General features: G+C 41.4%; 1 protein-coding gene across 1 annotated transcript; it reads left to right on the forward strand.

Moving 5' to 3' along the window:
- Window positions 1-283: 283 nt before the first annotated feature.
- On the forward strand, window positions 284-8,079 carry LOC129475367 (T-complex protein 11-like X-linked protein 2). The gene is made up of 8 exons (XM_055267448.2): window positions 284-521; window positions 4,048-4,168; window positions 4,933-5,123; window positions 5,888-6,024; window positions 6,271-6,491; window positions 6,590-6,771; window positions 7,533-7,739; window positions 7,887-8,079. Exons 1-8 carry the CDS (start codon window positions 361-363, stop codon window positions 8,077-8,079), a joined length of 1,413 nt encoding a protein of 470 aa, XP_055123423.1. The 5' UTR covers window positions 284-360.
- The last annotated feature ends 6,248 nt before the right edge of the window (window positions 8,080-14,327 follow it).

A 14,327-nucleotide genomic window follows, 5' to 3' on the forward strand; every position in this document is an offset into this window, starting at 1 on the left:
TGTAGCCCCTGAGGTAGGAAGAGAACAGTGGGAACACAATAACTTTTAGATACACATTAGTTTTTCAAATCACAACTTATTCATTGCTTGCCGTGTTTTGCTTATGGTTTTACATTTCAAGTGGAAGGTTTTCAAAACTGTTTTATGTTTTTCAAAAACTAATTTCTTCCTCCCATGCCTGACTTCTCTGAGATGTTCAGTGTTACTGAAGAGCAAAGAGTTCAGAAAACTTCTGATAGTAAAATGATTGAATGAGTCTGTGTAAGATCCATTTGATGAATCTAAACTTGGGAGCCTTACTTGGCAGAGTGAATCTCTAAATAAAGTAAAAATTCTCTTTGTGTGGGTTCCCTGTTGATAATGGTTATGCTTTTTTCTTTTTTCCCAGAGAGCAGACCTGATGTCTTTTCTGTCACAGATCTGATAGAGACAGTTAATGAAGTTTCCAAGCTGAGCATTTCCCATGAAATTGTAGTAAACCAAGATTTCTATGTGGAAGAGACCATTTTACCTCCAAACAGGTGCAGATTCTTCAGTTTTTTTTCCATTTTACTCTTCGGGGCGTAGGTACATAGCACAAATGACTTTTGGTCAGGTTTGAAGCATCTTATTAATAAATTTAATGGTTGAGTGTGTCTTATATAGTACCAACAAATCAGTGTAATTATTACTTTAAAAGGGTCAAAGCAGCAAATTATATTTAAACAGGTAATAAACCAATGCAGTTACAGGTTGAACATCCCAAATCTGAAATCCACGATGCTCCAAAATCCAAAACATTCTGAGCGCCATCATGATGCTCAAAGGAAATGCTCATTGCGGTACACAAGTATGCTGCAAATATTCCAAAATCCAAAAAATCCGTAATCTGGCTAGGCGCAGTGTCTCACGACTGTTAAGTTCCAACATTTTGGGAGGCCGAGGCAGGTGGATTGCCTGAGTCCAGGAAGTCAAGGCCAGCCTGGGCAACATGGTGAAACCTTGTCTATGCAAAAAATACAAAAATTAGCCGGGCATGGTGGTGCATGCCTGTTGTCCCAGCTACTCAGGAGGCTGAGGTGGGAGGATCCCTTGAGCCTGGGAAGCAGAGGTTGCAGTGAACTGAGATCGCGATCACGCCACTGCACTCCAGTCTGGGCAACAGAGTGAGACCCTGTCTCTAATAATAGTAATAATAATAATAATAACTAATAATAATCCGTAATCCAAAATACTCCCGTCCCAAGCATCTTGGAAAAGGAGTATTCATTCTGTATTGTCAAAATGTTCATTTCAGGATCTTAGTTAATAATGAAACATAGAGTGATTTTCAGATCTTTTCAGACAGACTTGGAAGAAGTAACTCCTAGCCGTTCATCTTTTAATTGTCTACAGATTAAACAGGCACAGATGAGCAGATTTTCTAATAGTGGTTTTGTTCACTCTTCATGAGTAGGAAATTTCAGGGGACATTTCTGCTTCATAATCAGTGTAATAAAGATTCTGCGAATCAAGATTAGAACACCATCGATAAATAGTGTGCTTCTACAATTAGGCTTTATATTGGTTTCTCTTAATTATATTAATATAACAATATATGATTAAGAATCATCCAGCATTTATGGATTGAATGCTTCTAGTGTTTATTAAGAGTTAAATGGGTTGATTTCTTTGTCAGAATCTATATTTTATGGTATTTCTAATTTCCCACCTTAAATGCTTCTGTTATTTTGCCACTTTTGGGATTCCGTTACTTAAAGCACCTTGCTTTGTCAGTGGTTCTCTTGATCTTCATAATTCTTAGATTTTCCTTTGTCTGTTGCAAAGGATGGCTTACCTGAAGGAAGTTTTTTTACCAAAACACAGGTCTCGTAGCATCTCCCTCATTGCCTTTATAGTCCCTGCGGCCCGAGTTAGATTTATTTTTCTCCTGGTAGGGGTGCAGAAAAAAGTGAAGCTAAGAGAATGAAGGTCTGTTAAAGTGGCTAGGGATCTCAGGGGGTGGATAGATGAAGCAGGAGGAATAATATTATTTAGGGCTTGGATTTCACTGTGTTTTTTAAATTAACAGGCTTTTTCAAATGTAGTAATACAAAATGTATACTGGATAAGAGGTTGAAATAGAGTTTGGGGTTATCCATTATCTACAGATAATTGACAATTAGTTTTCCCTTTGGACTTATAAAATTATACTAAGCACAGTTACCGGTTTTTAGGGGAAATCTCATAATCAGACATTTATTCAACAAACATTTATTGAGTACTTATTAGGTGGAAGGCAGAATGTTGAAAGCTGAAGACATATAGCTGAGTGAGTCACTGTCTTTGCCATCTAAAAGCTTCTGTAGGGAACATAGTCAAATAGCTACTGTGCAGAGTGATAAGTTATCTCATATCTAGTGTGTGGAGTTCTATGCAGTGCTCAGCTACCTGGGGAAGGTCAGTGAAGACTTTCCTAATAAGGTAACCCTTGAATTTAAGTCTTTTCAGGTGGTTTAGGGCAGAAGGGACTCTCTTGGAAGAGGAAATGTCATTTCAGAGCCATAGAGGGATGGAAGACAATTATATATTAATTATAAGTGGACTGTTATTGTTAGGGCACAGGATGTAGGAGGAGAAAGAAGGTTAAGGGAGGAGAAAGAAGGTTAAGGTAGGAGAAATGGCAGAATAGGATCATGAAGGGACTTAAAGGCCACGTACACTGCTAGAGATAGGTAGTTTCTGAAAAACTTTAAATGAGTATGCTATTATGATCAAATTTGTATCTTAGAAAACTCATTGATTCTATCAAAAATATGTACCATTGTTGGGGTAAGGTTTTGTGGGTATAAGGTGGCCATTTAATAGACTATAGCAATAGTTCGGGAAAGAGATGACAGTGGGTGGAGACTGATTCCAGAGATATTTAGGAAGCAAAATCTCTGGAATTGGGTGACTGAGTGGATAAAAGACATGAGGGGAAAGGAATTAAGAAGGACTACAGTACACACCAGATAGATAATAGTTGAACTTTCACAGGTCAGATTGTTGTGTTGGAGGAGAAACTTTGAATTTTTGTTTCATATATTTTTTAACCACTTGTATTTTTGTAAACAGAAAGCATACATTACTATTACATGCATACATGCATATATATACACATGTATGTATATACATATATGTGTGTATACATACATGTGTATATATATGTATGTGTGTGTGTGTATATATATCTATTTTTTTATTTTTATTTATTTATTTTTTTTGAGACCGAGTCTCGCTCTGTCACCAGGCTGGAGTGCAGTGGCACTATTTTGGCTCACTGCAAACTCTGCTTCCCGGGTTTAAGCAATTCTCCTGCCTCAACCTCCCGAGTAGCTGGGACTATAGGCACCCGCCACCACGCCCAGCTAATTTTTGTGTTTTCAGTAGAGATGGGGTTTCACCATGTTGGCCAGGATGGTCTCAAACTCCGGACCTCGTGATCCACCCGCATCGACCTCCCAAAATGCTGGGATTACAGGCGTGAGCCACTGCGCCCGGCCTACTATTATATTTTTTAAAGAGAATAAGTCTCAGATTTCTGGTTACAGAACTAAGTATACATGAGGAACAAATTTAAAGAAGGAAGATAAGGAGTTCAGTTTTGGGCTTGCTGAATTTAAAGTGTCTCAAAAGACCTTCAAGTATTATCAAGAGGTAAAATCCTTTCCTAGATTTCAGGCCTGAAGGAAAAATAGCATCTGGTTCAAAGTTTTAAGTCTATGGCAGTGGAAACTAAGTCACACATCCAGGCTAGGCGCAGAACTAGGGTTAGAAGTCAGAGTCTCAACTCCTAGTTTACGGTTCTTCCTGCTGCAGGAAGAGAGCGTCTCTGGAACCTTGAGGTACCCTTCTGAGAGAATTTAGCCAATGCTTTTCCATCTGAGACTAACTTCAGTTTATTCAGCCCTTCTCAAGTCTAAACATAGGTCCTCTTAGCCTGTCAATTTAATGGTCTTTCATAATTTTAAATGCTGCTTGGGAAATTATGATCCTGTATCAATTCTCTAGGTAAAGAGCAATCTGCTCATTTAACCCTTCTTATAGTGTAGAAGGCAGGTTTGCAGAGGCAATGTACAATGCTTTTTGGAACCATCTGAAAGAACAGCTATTGAGTACTCCTCCTGACTTCACTTGTGCTCTTGAACTTCTAAAAGATGTTAAGGAGGTGAGTAACCAACTCCCATTCGTGGATGGGAAGTTCCTGGGTATCTCAGAACCTTGGATCGTCAATGGCTATTAACATATCAAGTAGCATACTTTTTTTTTAACGTGACCTACTACTTAAATAGATAGGATGGGGCAGCTTCCATTGTATTTGTATAAGATGAAACTTGACCATTGGGCGATGACTATAACAATATATAACTCAATTAAACAAATTCTTACTGAAACCCCACTATGGTCTACGTGTTTCAGAATCCCGGAGATGAATAGGCGAGCCCTTGCCCACAAGGGACTTACATGTTTGAGTCAAAAGGCTATTTCAAGGAAACCTTAAAGATTCCAAATTTGCTATTTTATCCTCACATTTTGGAGTAAAACAATCTAAAAATGTCCTTATCCTTTATTAAGAATGCATCATCTCCTTGTGGTGGTGTGTATTTCATATTTCTTATCTCCCACACATTTAAAACCACATTCTTATTTTTATTCATATTTTTACCTCATTCTACCTAAAAAGTAATAATGACCACTACTATAACTGATCCCAGTGAAACCTTGAATGGTAATTGTCCCCTAAACAGAAAGAAATAATGCTCTCTAAGAAACGTAGAGACTCAGTTCTCTGCCCCCCAGAAGACATAATCTGGGATGCCTTTGGCCTAAGAGCGTAGTTCATTGGAGAAAGTTTGAGGTTCTAAACAGAACTTGGCTCCTTTGATTTCCTTTGTTGGGCAGACCTTGCTATCACTGCTATTACCATGACAGAACCGCCTAAGAAATGAGATAGAAGAAGCTCTGGACACAGATCTCCTCAAGCAGGAAGCAGAACATGGGGCCCTGGATGTCCCTCATCTTTCTAACCACATTCTCAATTTGATGGCTCTGCTATGTGCACCAGTTCGAGATGAAGCGATACAGAAACTAGAGACCATAACAGATCCAGTGCAGTTACTGAGGTGAGAGCCTAGATGTGCTGTCCCCCAAATCTGCCTTAGACACTGTGCCAGAGAACTCTGAGCCAGCTACTGTGATATAGCCCCTGTCTTATCTAGCTCTTGTGTACTGACAACCTGACTAACACACCTTTTCTCCTTTCCGGATTATTGGCTTTTATTTTCCAAGGACAGTCTCTCAGGGTTCCTTTGATGATCTTTAGATCAGTTGGGTCACCTTTATGTCATGATACTGTTAAGACATTAAGGTATAGTAATTCTTTCTCCTATAGAGTGCAAATTGCCTTTTCCCAGATGTTGTCCTGTTTGTCCCAACCCAAACCTTGTGAGGGGACAGGAAAGAGGATTATCCGTGTTTCACAGCTAGAAGAACCAGGACCCGGAAAAGTAAAATGATCTGCTCAGCGAGTTAGAAATTCAGTCACCCACATCCCAGCTACCCACATATAATTGTTAACACCTTGATGATTTTCCTTTCACTGACTACCCTTTTTTCAAGGTGACAGAATGACTACAGGCAAAAGAGCTCTAATCTGGTTGTTAAAGTGTCAGGAGGTATAACTGTCCTTAGTTTTGCCATCAACTCACTCTATGGCCTTGGGTCACTGGCCGCAGTACCATTATTCATAAGTTGAAGCAGGACCGTTTGTTTTTAAGGCTTCTTCTAACTCTCAAATACTCTGTTTTTATGGCTCCTTGCTTGGATTCCACCCTTCCAGACTAGATTTCCTTTAATAGTGTAAATGTTCTGTTTCTCCCTATGGCAGGGGCATCTTCCGTGTTCTGGGCCTAATGAAAATGGACATGGTGAACTCTACCATCCAGAGCTTTCGACCCTACCTGCAGGAGCATTCCATCCAGTATGAACAAACTAAATTCCAGGAACTCCTTGATAAACAGCCCAGTATGTTTAAAATTTAAGGGCAGGAGAGGGGAGATTTGACCTCGGGTCTGCCTTCTTATAGCAATAGAGGCTACTTTCTATTTTTTGAATAGAAAGTTCCTTCCTTGGGCAAGGGGTAGGGAGAAGCAGTGTTCCTCTAAGATAGAAAGATCTACAAAATCACTTCTTTGTAGACCAAGAGTATGTCTCAGAGCCGTCGTCTTTAAGCCTTGGAATTTTAAGATGCATATTCCCTTCTCGTCATAGTTCTCCTGGATTATACCACAAAATTGCTAACCAAAGCAGCCACAGACATCACTACACTACGTCCGAGTTCTCCTGACTCACCTAGCTCCTCCTGCAGCATGGCGTGTTCACTTCCAAACGGGGCAGGTAACAACTCAGAGCCCCCCAGTCCAACAATGGTGCTATACCAAGGCTACCTGAACCTCCTCCTCTGGGATCCTGAAAACGAAGAATTCCCGGAGGTAGGGATGTGTGTTTGGGCATTGCCTTGTTCTATGGTATTCAGTGCCTCCATTCAAACCCTCCTCTTCTGATGGGCTGTCCTTCGCTCCCTCACCAGACTCTGCTGATGGATGGAATCCGGCTCCAGGAACTGGCGTTCCAGTTGCACCAGTTAACTGTCCTGGCCTCAGTCTTGCTAGTGGCCAGAAGCTTCTCTGGTGAAGTTTTATTCAGCTCACCTGAATTTGTGGATAGACTGAAATGCATCACCAAGGCCCTAACTGAGGAATTTATCTCCAGGTAAGATTCATAGATCTCTGTTAGAGAGGGAGATGTGTGGTATTTGGGACATAGGTAATATCAATACTATTATTGCTTATTCTTCATCACAGACCACACAAAGGCCCTTGGAAATGATCTGCAAAGATTTTGGTATCTTTGATAAGTTGTACTGAGGTTTGGGATACAGAAAATAAAACTTATTTTCCAAAGAGGAGAGTGTGGAAGCCAGTTTGCTACAAATATTCCTTATGTGTTTGCTAAAAATGAGTCATTATATACTTGATTGAATGACAGTGGATCTGTGCTATGTATATCCAGAAGTTGATGAGTTGGTCAGTGATACTGACCATTCACTGCATGTGGGGGCAGGGATATTATACCAAAGTACAAGGAGGAGTAGGAAGTCCAAGCCTCTTAATATATTTGCAATTTAATGGGTGGGGTAGGATAAAAACCATGAAAAATATCCAATAGAGTCTTAAAACAATATTTAAATACAGTTGATGGGACTGGAGAATGCTGAGTAGATCCAAGGATGGAACTGAACCCTTGCCCAATTTACTTTGTTTTCATTGAAGTGGCATATGGTGCTGTATGTTTGGATCAGGTGGTACCTTGCGGGTAACAATGAGTGTATTTCATCCGCCCAGTGGCTAATGCCGTCTTCTGGTGGCAGAGAGATGGAATTCTTCCTGGAATAGGCGTGGCTTGTGGTATGAGGCTCTCCGGGCTTTGCCTCTCTGCCAGGCCCACTCTGCATTCTATCCCTTATTATCTAGGCCTGAAGAGACTATGCTGAGTGTGAGTGAACAGGTGTCTCAGGAAGTCCATCAAGGCCTTAAGGACATGGGCCTCACTACTCTGAGCAGTGAAAACACAGCGTCTCTGGTTTCCCTCAGGGCGTGCCTATATCACCTCCCTCCTCAACCCCTAGAAAGTGCGCCCTCTCACCGTTACATCACCAGCTTTCCTTCATGCAGTTTAGGGTGCTAAGAACACCCAGACACCACTTCTCCTCGCTTTATTTTATTTTGGTGTGGGTGAGGAACAGTGATCTAGGTTTGAGGTTCCTGCTCTTGGATATGGCCATTGAAGGGGTGAAGGGTTTACATCCAACTACTGGCTTTCTTTAGGATGGGGGTTGCAGGAGGGCAGGATCTCAAGGAGTGCTGCATGGAGGGGAATTCTGAGATCATTAAGGGAATGATGCCATTAAAGCCTCATGAGCAGACAACTAGGACGAATGGAATCCATATTTGCAAAGATCAGCAGCAGTTATGCACTAGGGCTGAGGGCAGGTGCTATAAGCAGGGACTCCAAGGGTAAGGATATCAGTTCAGAGGCAAGTTCTGGGACAAACTCTTAGGAGTGCAGAGTAATAACAGGAGCCAGAGGTATTCTGAGGGAAGGCACACAAGTTACTTGGAGATGAGGGATGGAAAAGGGCCTGAAGGCTACTCTCCTCGGGAGTTTCTACAGCTGCTTCTGGGCTCATTCCCCACAGAGGCTCCTTGTGAGAAGCACCCCTTGTTGGAGGTGTTTAGGAACTTGATGCCGTTGTACATGATGGGCAGGAAGAGAAGCAACATATGGGGAATAATGCCTCCTCTCAGAGCTAAGCCCTCATGAATTCCATAATCCAGGCCTCCCTGCCACCGTGTCCCTAAGCAGAGTGCTCCAGGGCCCGGGGAAATGAGCAGAGCAGCTGTAGCTGGACCATCCTGGCTGTGGCTGCCCTTTGCTGCTGCCCTCCATCCTAATCAGCCCTTGCTTACACCTCACAGTTCTCACCATACCACAGATAATCTACCCGCAGCTTGGTACAGGCATCAGCAGTGGGCGCTGTCCCTCACAGATTTTTTTGACCAGCGTGGAGCCCAGATACTGTGGAAACAAGGAGTGACGAGGCTTAAGAAACTCTGCATCACCACCCCTGGGTGGCTAGCCAATTCAGGACCATGCCTCCGGCAGTGTTCTCTATCCAAAAGATCACCAGGAGCACACCTGGAGCCAAACAAACGCGGGCTTTTGACTCATTGCAGTGAGGGAGAATGTGAACCAGGGAGACCCACGGGGGATCTCCCAATAAGAGGGTGTTAGGGATGACTTATTTTAGGATCTGGGCTTGTGTTTATTGACTTTTGTGGCGGATTTAAGGAAGTCAGGGTTTGCTCTGGATTGGATTGCTCTTGGGAAGTGGGGATAAATCTAGAAAAACGAGTAGAAATGACAGGGTGCAACTTGAGAGACTGGCCATGGCCCGCCGCACTCGCTCTTGCTCATCCCCTCTTCTGGAGGCTTTAGCTGCCACGTTGTGAGGACATTCAAGCAGCTTTTGGTGCGGCCTACGTGGCAAGGAACATAGGTCACATATTTCGAAGTCAGAGCAAGTCTGAACAGTGTTTGTTAGTTGTTTGTTTCAATTCCTTAAATATTCAGACAGATCTTTGCCTGAAAGGTTTGATTATAAATCTATCAGCTAAAGAGGTCTATAGGGCAACAATCGTCTTCATTTTTTCACAATTAAATGGCACCTGCATCTTCAGGCAGAAGAGCCAGTGGCTCACTTTCCAGAATTCAAGGTAGAGCATTTGGAAATGTTAGCAGCTTTAACAAACCTCATCATCTACAGTGCCAGGCCCTAGTCTAAAGTGCCAGCACTAGTCTAATTTCCCAGCCCACTCTTCTCTCCTGAGCCCGAAAGTCTTATGTACAGCTCTGTGTGGCACAAGGTGAGTGATAGTACCCACCACCCCATGCAGGCTGTGATCTGTGAAATGTATGACAACTAGGGCCCTCCAACACATATCTGGACCACTATGAATACACCTCCACTTTCACCGAGCATGAACTCCCTTGTCTCTCATGTCTGCCTCTCCATCTGTGACTTTGTGTGTCTTCAGGGGAGGCACAAACTAAGTATCTTCGTACAGTGACAGGAGTTTTAGTTTCAGTGAGTGCAGAGCAGGGTCAGTTTGCACGCAAGGAGATAAAGCTGCGGCCATTACTGACTACAAACTCCACTGGGGCCCTAAGTATAGAGTAAAGTGCAAATTCAGAAAAGTCACCAGGGAAGAGGTTTGTGAGGCTGGAGGCTCTGGTGTAAGGGAATACACAAGTATGGAGGGAGCCGTGTCTGCATGTCTGAGGATCAGCCTCTGTATGGGGCCTTCCACACAGAATTTCTCGTCAGCACACTGGGAAAAATTTTAACCCCTAACCCTTAGCAGCAGGGTCAATGGGGGGCAGGGATATTGACCAAAAGGAGAAGTTCAAAAGGGGCGCCATATTATGCTGGGCCCTCATCAGCTCCCTGGGGCTGTCTCTACACCAAGGGCATAAGCATTTTAAATCTCACGCAAATAGTATGAACATCTTAAATTTTAATGGATTCTGCCAAGTGAAAATTAAAATTTTGACATGAAAACCCACAGTACATGAGAAGGGCCTGTTTCCTGACACCCTTCCCATCGGGAAAAAAAAAATAGGCTATTTGATGTCCCAGCCTTTGCACTTCTGAAAATTTATCTTCTCATTTAGTACATTTTCTCAAGTTTTGCGTTACAACTTCTGTAGTTCCTGTAACTGGGAACATTTTCATGGCATTTTATTTGGCATATTTGTTGCTCTTCATGATAATTCCAGGTTGATATCATTTTCTTATTCCTCTATAAAGTTATTTCTGTATCAACGATGTTAATGTCTCATCTGAGATATATTTGCCAGGTTGTCTTCCCAATTATTTCAGATGTCTTTTATTTTTTTGCAAGTAATTTATTTTTTAATTATAATAGATTTTTTGATTGAAGAAGTAATATGGTTTAGTGTTTAAAAAGTTAATGAAGAATATCTGGAGGTCTTAGAACTTCAGCCTCTGGATTGATCAGTGTTAAAGAGCAGCCCCAGCAGGCAAGTTATTAATCAGCTCTAACTTTTCCCCTCCTTGTAGGTAGGACAGTGGTAATACCTATTGTGAAAGGTTTCACGAGGATTGAAGGAGATCACATAACAAGTTTTATCTGCAAAGAAGCAGATAGGTGACTTTGTATATGTCCCTTGGCTCTTCCGCAAGCCCAAACTTGGGCTTGTCCCTGCACACTACAGCTTCTCGGGAACCAGCCATATGGTGATTATTGCTGAGTAGGGTATTGATCATGACTTTTCTTTTCTTATGTGTCATTCATTTATTTCCAGACTACAGAAAATATTTCACTATCTCAATAAAAATCATGTTTCTGCCGTCTTTGGCGTTACCCCCAACCCGGTAATAGCCACTAGCCCCCTCAGCCGAGTGTGTAAGGGAGGGGAGGGATAAACTAAGTGTCTTAGTGCAGTGATAGGATATTTAGTTTCAGCGAGTGCAGAGGAGGGTCACTATGATAGTCATGTGTGTCACAACAAAGAAGAGAATTGCTGAGTAGGGAGATTTCATCATGATTGCATTTTACATTCTTTCAACATTTGTGAGAAAAACCATTTAGTAAGTATTGTTTTATTTTTCCAAATATTTTTCACTGAAGAAAACTTAGAAATTGGAGGTCACTAACCCCTGATGTCAAGAAAGCTATATGGGGTGTGGTGTATGCATACACACACACACACACACACACACACACACACACATATGCACGGTGGGACATAAATACTCTGTATGTGTGTCATCTTTTCATATCCAGAAATATATTTACACAACATTTTTGTGATGAAATTCGTAACCCAGAATCTATCACAAAATTACAAAAATTGTATGTCAGTTACTCTGGATGATTTCAAAATTAATACATTTGTTCTAAAAATAAATGAAATGGAAAAATATGTCCTTATTAGATAAATTTTCTTGTATCTTCCCTTCACCCTGTTAAATTAAATAAGCAGGTGTTCATTGGCCTGAGTCTGTTTTCCTACTTTGAGTTCCTAGGTAACAAACTGAAACCTAACTTAGTTTGTGAACAAATTGAAAACCGAACTAGGAGTATAACGAACAACAGAATCTTAGCCAAACACAGGAGGCTGAGCTTCAGCCCATCACAGGCTGCCAACTGATTAGACCATGTCCAAATAAATCAGAAGCCTAGCTTTAACCAATCAAGTTATTTGTGTACTTTGCTTCCATGTTCTGTCTGTAAATAATGCTCAAGTTCGGGAGCAGAACTCACTGAACCACTTGTGGTACTGACTGATCTCTGATGTATAAATTGTTCTTTGCTCAAACTTTGTTAAACGTATTTTGCCTGAAGCTTTTCTTTTAACAATCGTTTTGCACAGCAAGATGTCTGGTCTTGGTAATTTAGGTTTTGTTTTTGTTTTTGTTTTTGTTTTGAGACGGAGTCTCGCTCTGTCGCCCGGGCTGGAGTGCAGTGGCGCAATCTGGGCTCACTGCAAGCTCCGCCTCCCGGGTTCACGCCATTCTCCTGCCTCATTTTATTTTCTAAATATATTTCCATGTGTATAATATTGTAAAGCTAGTTTTATAGGAGCATATATACTCTTCAAAGTCTGGTTCACTATATATGCACATACTAATCTTTAATTTGCCTTTATATTTATATATCTCATTGCTTTTTTTACTTTTATCTTTACCTTTGGTCATGATGTATACTTCTTCTCTGAGTTATTTCACTCTAGAGTTTTAACAATACTGTTTTAGGTAATCACATGTATTTATATACCAAGCATTTGCTTACAAAATAGGCTCCAAATATATTTCTCAATAATTCACATTTTTATATGTGACTTTCTGTGGGGGGAGGGGTGCGGCGTAGATGGATATCTTTTTAAACTTTGCCTTAATTTATCTAAATAAATTTGTAATATAACTAAAAGCTTTTCCAGGGTCACAGGTCTAGTTTTAGGTACCCCTGGTGTCTACGTCATGCCCACAAGGTACACAAACATCCCCCTCACTCGATGGCGAAGATGATGGTGGAGATGAAATCCCGCCCCTTAGTTCTAGAGGCTTGGATGTAGAGACACATGGAATGGTGGTGTGTGGAGTTCAGGCAGAAGCACAGGAAAATGACCTCCAGGGAGGGAAGGAAATTAACATTTACAGAATTACTTTAAGCCAGAGGCAGTATACATGGTATCACTTTTAAGCCAAACACGCATTCAATTATCCCCATTATTCACAAATGTAGAATTAGGTCTAAAGCTTTTTTCCATTGTGTTCTGAAGCCTTCAAGCCTTTGAAGGCTGGAATCTCCAGTGGGTATCTGATACAACACAACAGCTCAGTTTTATGTTTTCCACCATGAGTCGCATAATTTTTATATTTAAAAAATCAATGAATAAATTAAAACATTTTTTGCACCGCCAGAAGAAAAAAAACTAAAAGTGTGAAAAGCTGTGAGTAAATATTTGTGAACAGTATTACAGACTTTGATCCTAATATGCTGGACCACAAAGGACTTTTGCTCATCAGTAGAGAATGGGGAAAAAGATGTCAACAGACACTTTGCCTAAAAAGCAAAATGATTTTCCAGTAAACCTCTGGACACATGCTAAACTGTCCCTGAACCAAACCGAGGGTCAGGCTGCTTATTCTTGAGGCCCAATAACGAGATGCTGACGAACTGGGAGAGAAGGGAACTTTTATTTCTGTAACCGGTTACAGGGAGAAGGCCTGGAAATTATCACCAGACCAATTCAGAATTACAAAGTTTTCCAGAGCTTATATACCTTACAAGCTATATGTCTACGAGTAAGTGTGCGTTCATCGAAAGACGTAAGTGATTAGCTTCTCCTAATCTATAACTAAGATGTGAGTCCTGAAGACCTTCCTCTGGAGCCTCAGTACATTTACTGAATCTAAATGGGTCCCTGTGCTGGGGTGATTACCCTTATCTTGTCTCTTGATAAGCCATGGAGGTTTGGGGAGTTCCCTGAGTCCTCAATAAAGCTTCTTTGTGGAGACCTGGGGAGTTTCTTCAGACCCCCAGTGAAACTCGTTTAATCCGGAACGGTTCCTGTTAAGAATTCCTTCATTACCTTGTCATGCTTTAAGGCCCAGGAAAGGGCTAGGCAAAACTCTTGGTGGGCTTTTGTTACATTCCAGCTTTTGGATAAGGGCACTGGCTCTTTCAGTTTTTAATATTTATTTATTTATTTATTTTTTATTATTATACTTTAAGTTTTAGGGTACATGTGCACAACCTGCAAGTTTGTTACATACGTATATATGTGCCATGATGGTGTGCTGCACCCATTAACTCGTCATTTAGCATTAGGTATATCTCCTAATGCTATCCCTCCCCCCTCCCCCCACCCCACAACAGGCCCCCCGGTGTGTGATGTTCCCCTTCCTGTGTCCATGTGTTCTCATTGTTCAATTCCCACCTATGAGTGAGAACATGCGGTGTTTGGTTTTTTGTCCTTGCGATAGTTTGCTGAGGATGATGGTTTCCAGCTTCATCCATGTCCCTACAAAGGACATGAACTCATCATTTTTTATGGCTGCATAGTATTCCATGGTGTGTATGCGCCACATTTTCTTAATCCAGTCTATCATTGTTGGACATTTGGGTTGGTTCCAAGTCTTTGCTATTGTGAATAGTGCCGCAATAAACATACGTGTG

This window comes from Symphalangus syndactylus, chromosome X (genome assembly GCF_028878055.3).
Source record: "Symphalangus syndactylus isolate Jambi chromosome X, NHGRI_mSymSyn1-v2.1_pri, whole genome shotgun sequence".
NCBI lineage: Eukaryota > Metazoa > Chordata > Mammalia > Primates > Hylobatidae > Symphalangus > Symphalangus syndactylus.

Excerpts from the sequence above, each read along its gene's own strand:
- LOC129475367 (XM_055267448.2), top strand. The coding sequence starts at position 361 with ATGGTTATGCTTTTTTCTTTTTTCCCAGAGAGCAGACCTGATGTCTTT. Across the intron at positions 5,124-5,887 it reads GATCCAGTGCAGTTACTGAG|GGGCATCTTCCGTGTTCTGG; the intron begins GTGAGAGCCTAG and ends TCCCTATGGCAG. Across the intron at positions 7,740-7,886 it reads TTTCCTTCATGCAGTTTAGG|GATGGGGGTTGCAGGAGGGC; the intron begins GTGCTAAGAACA and ends GGCTTTCTTTAG.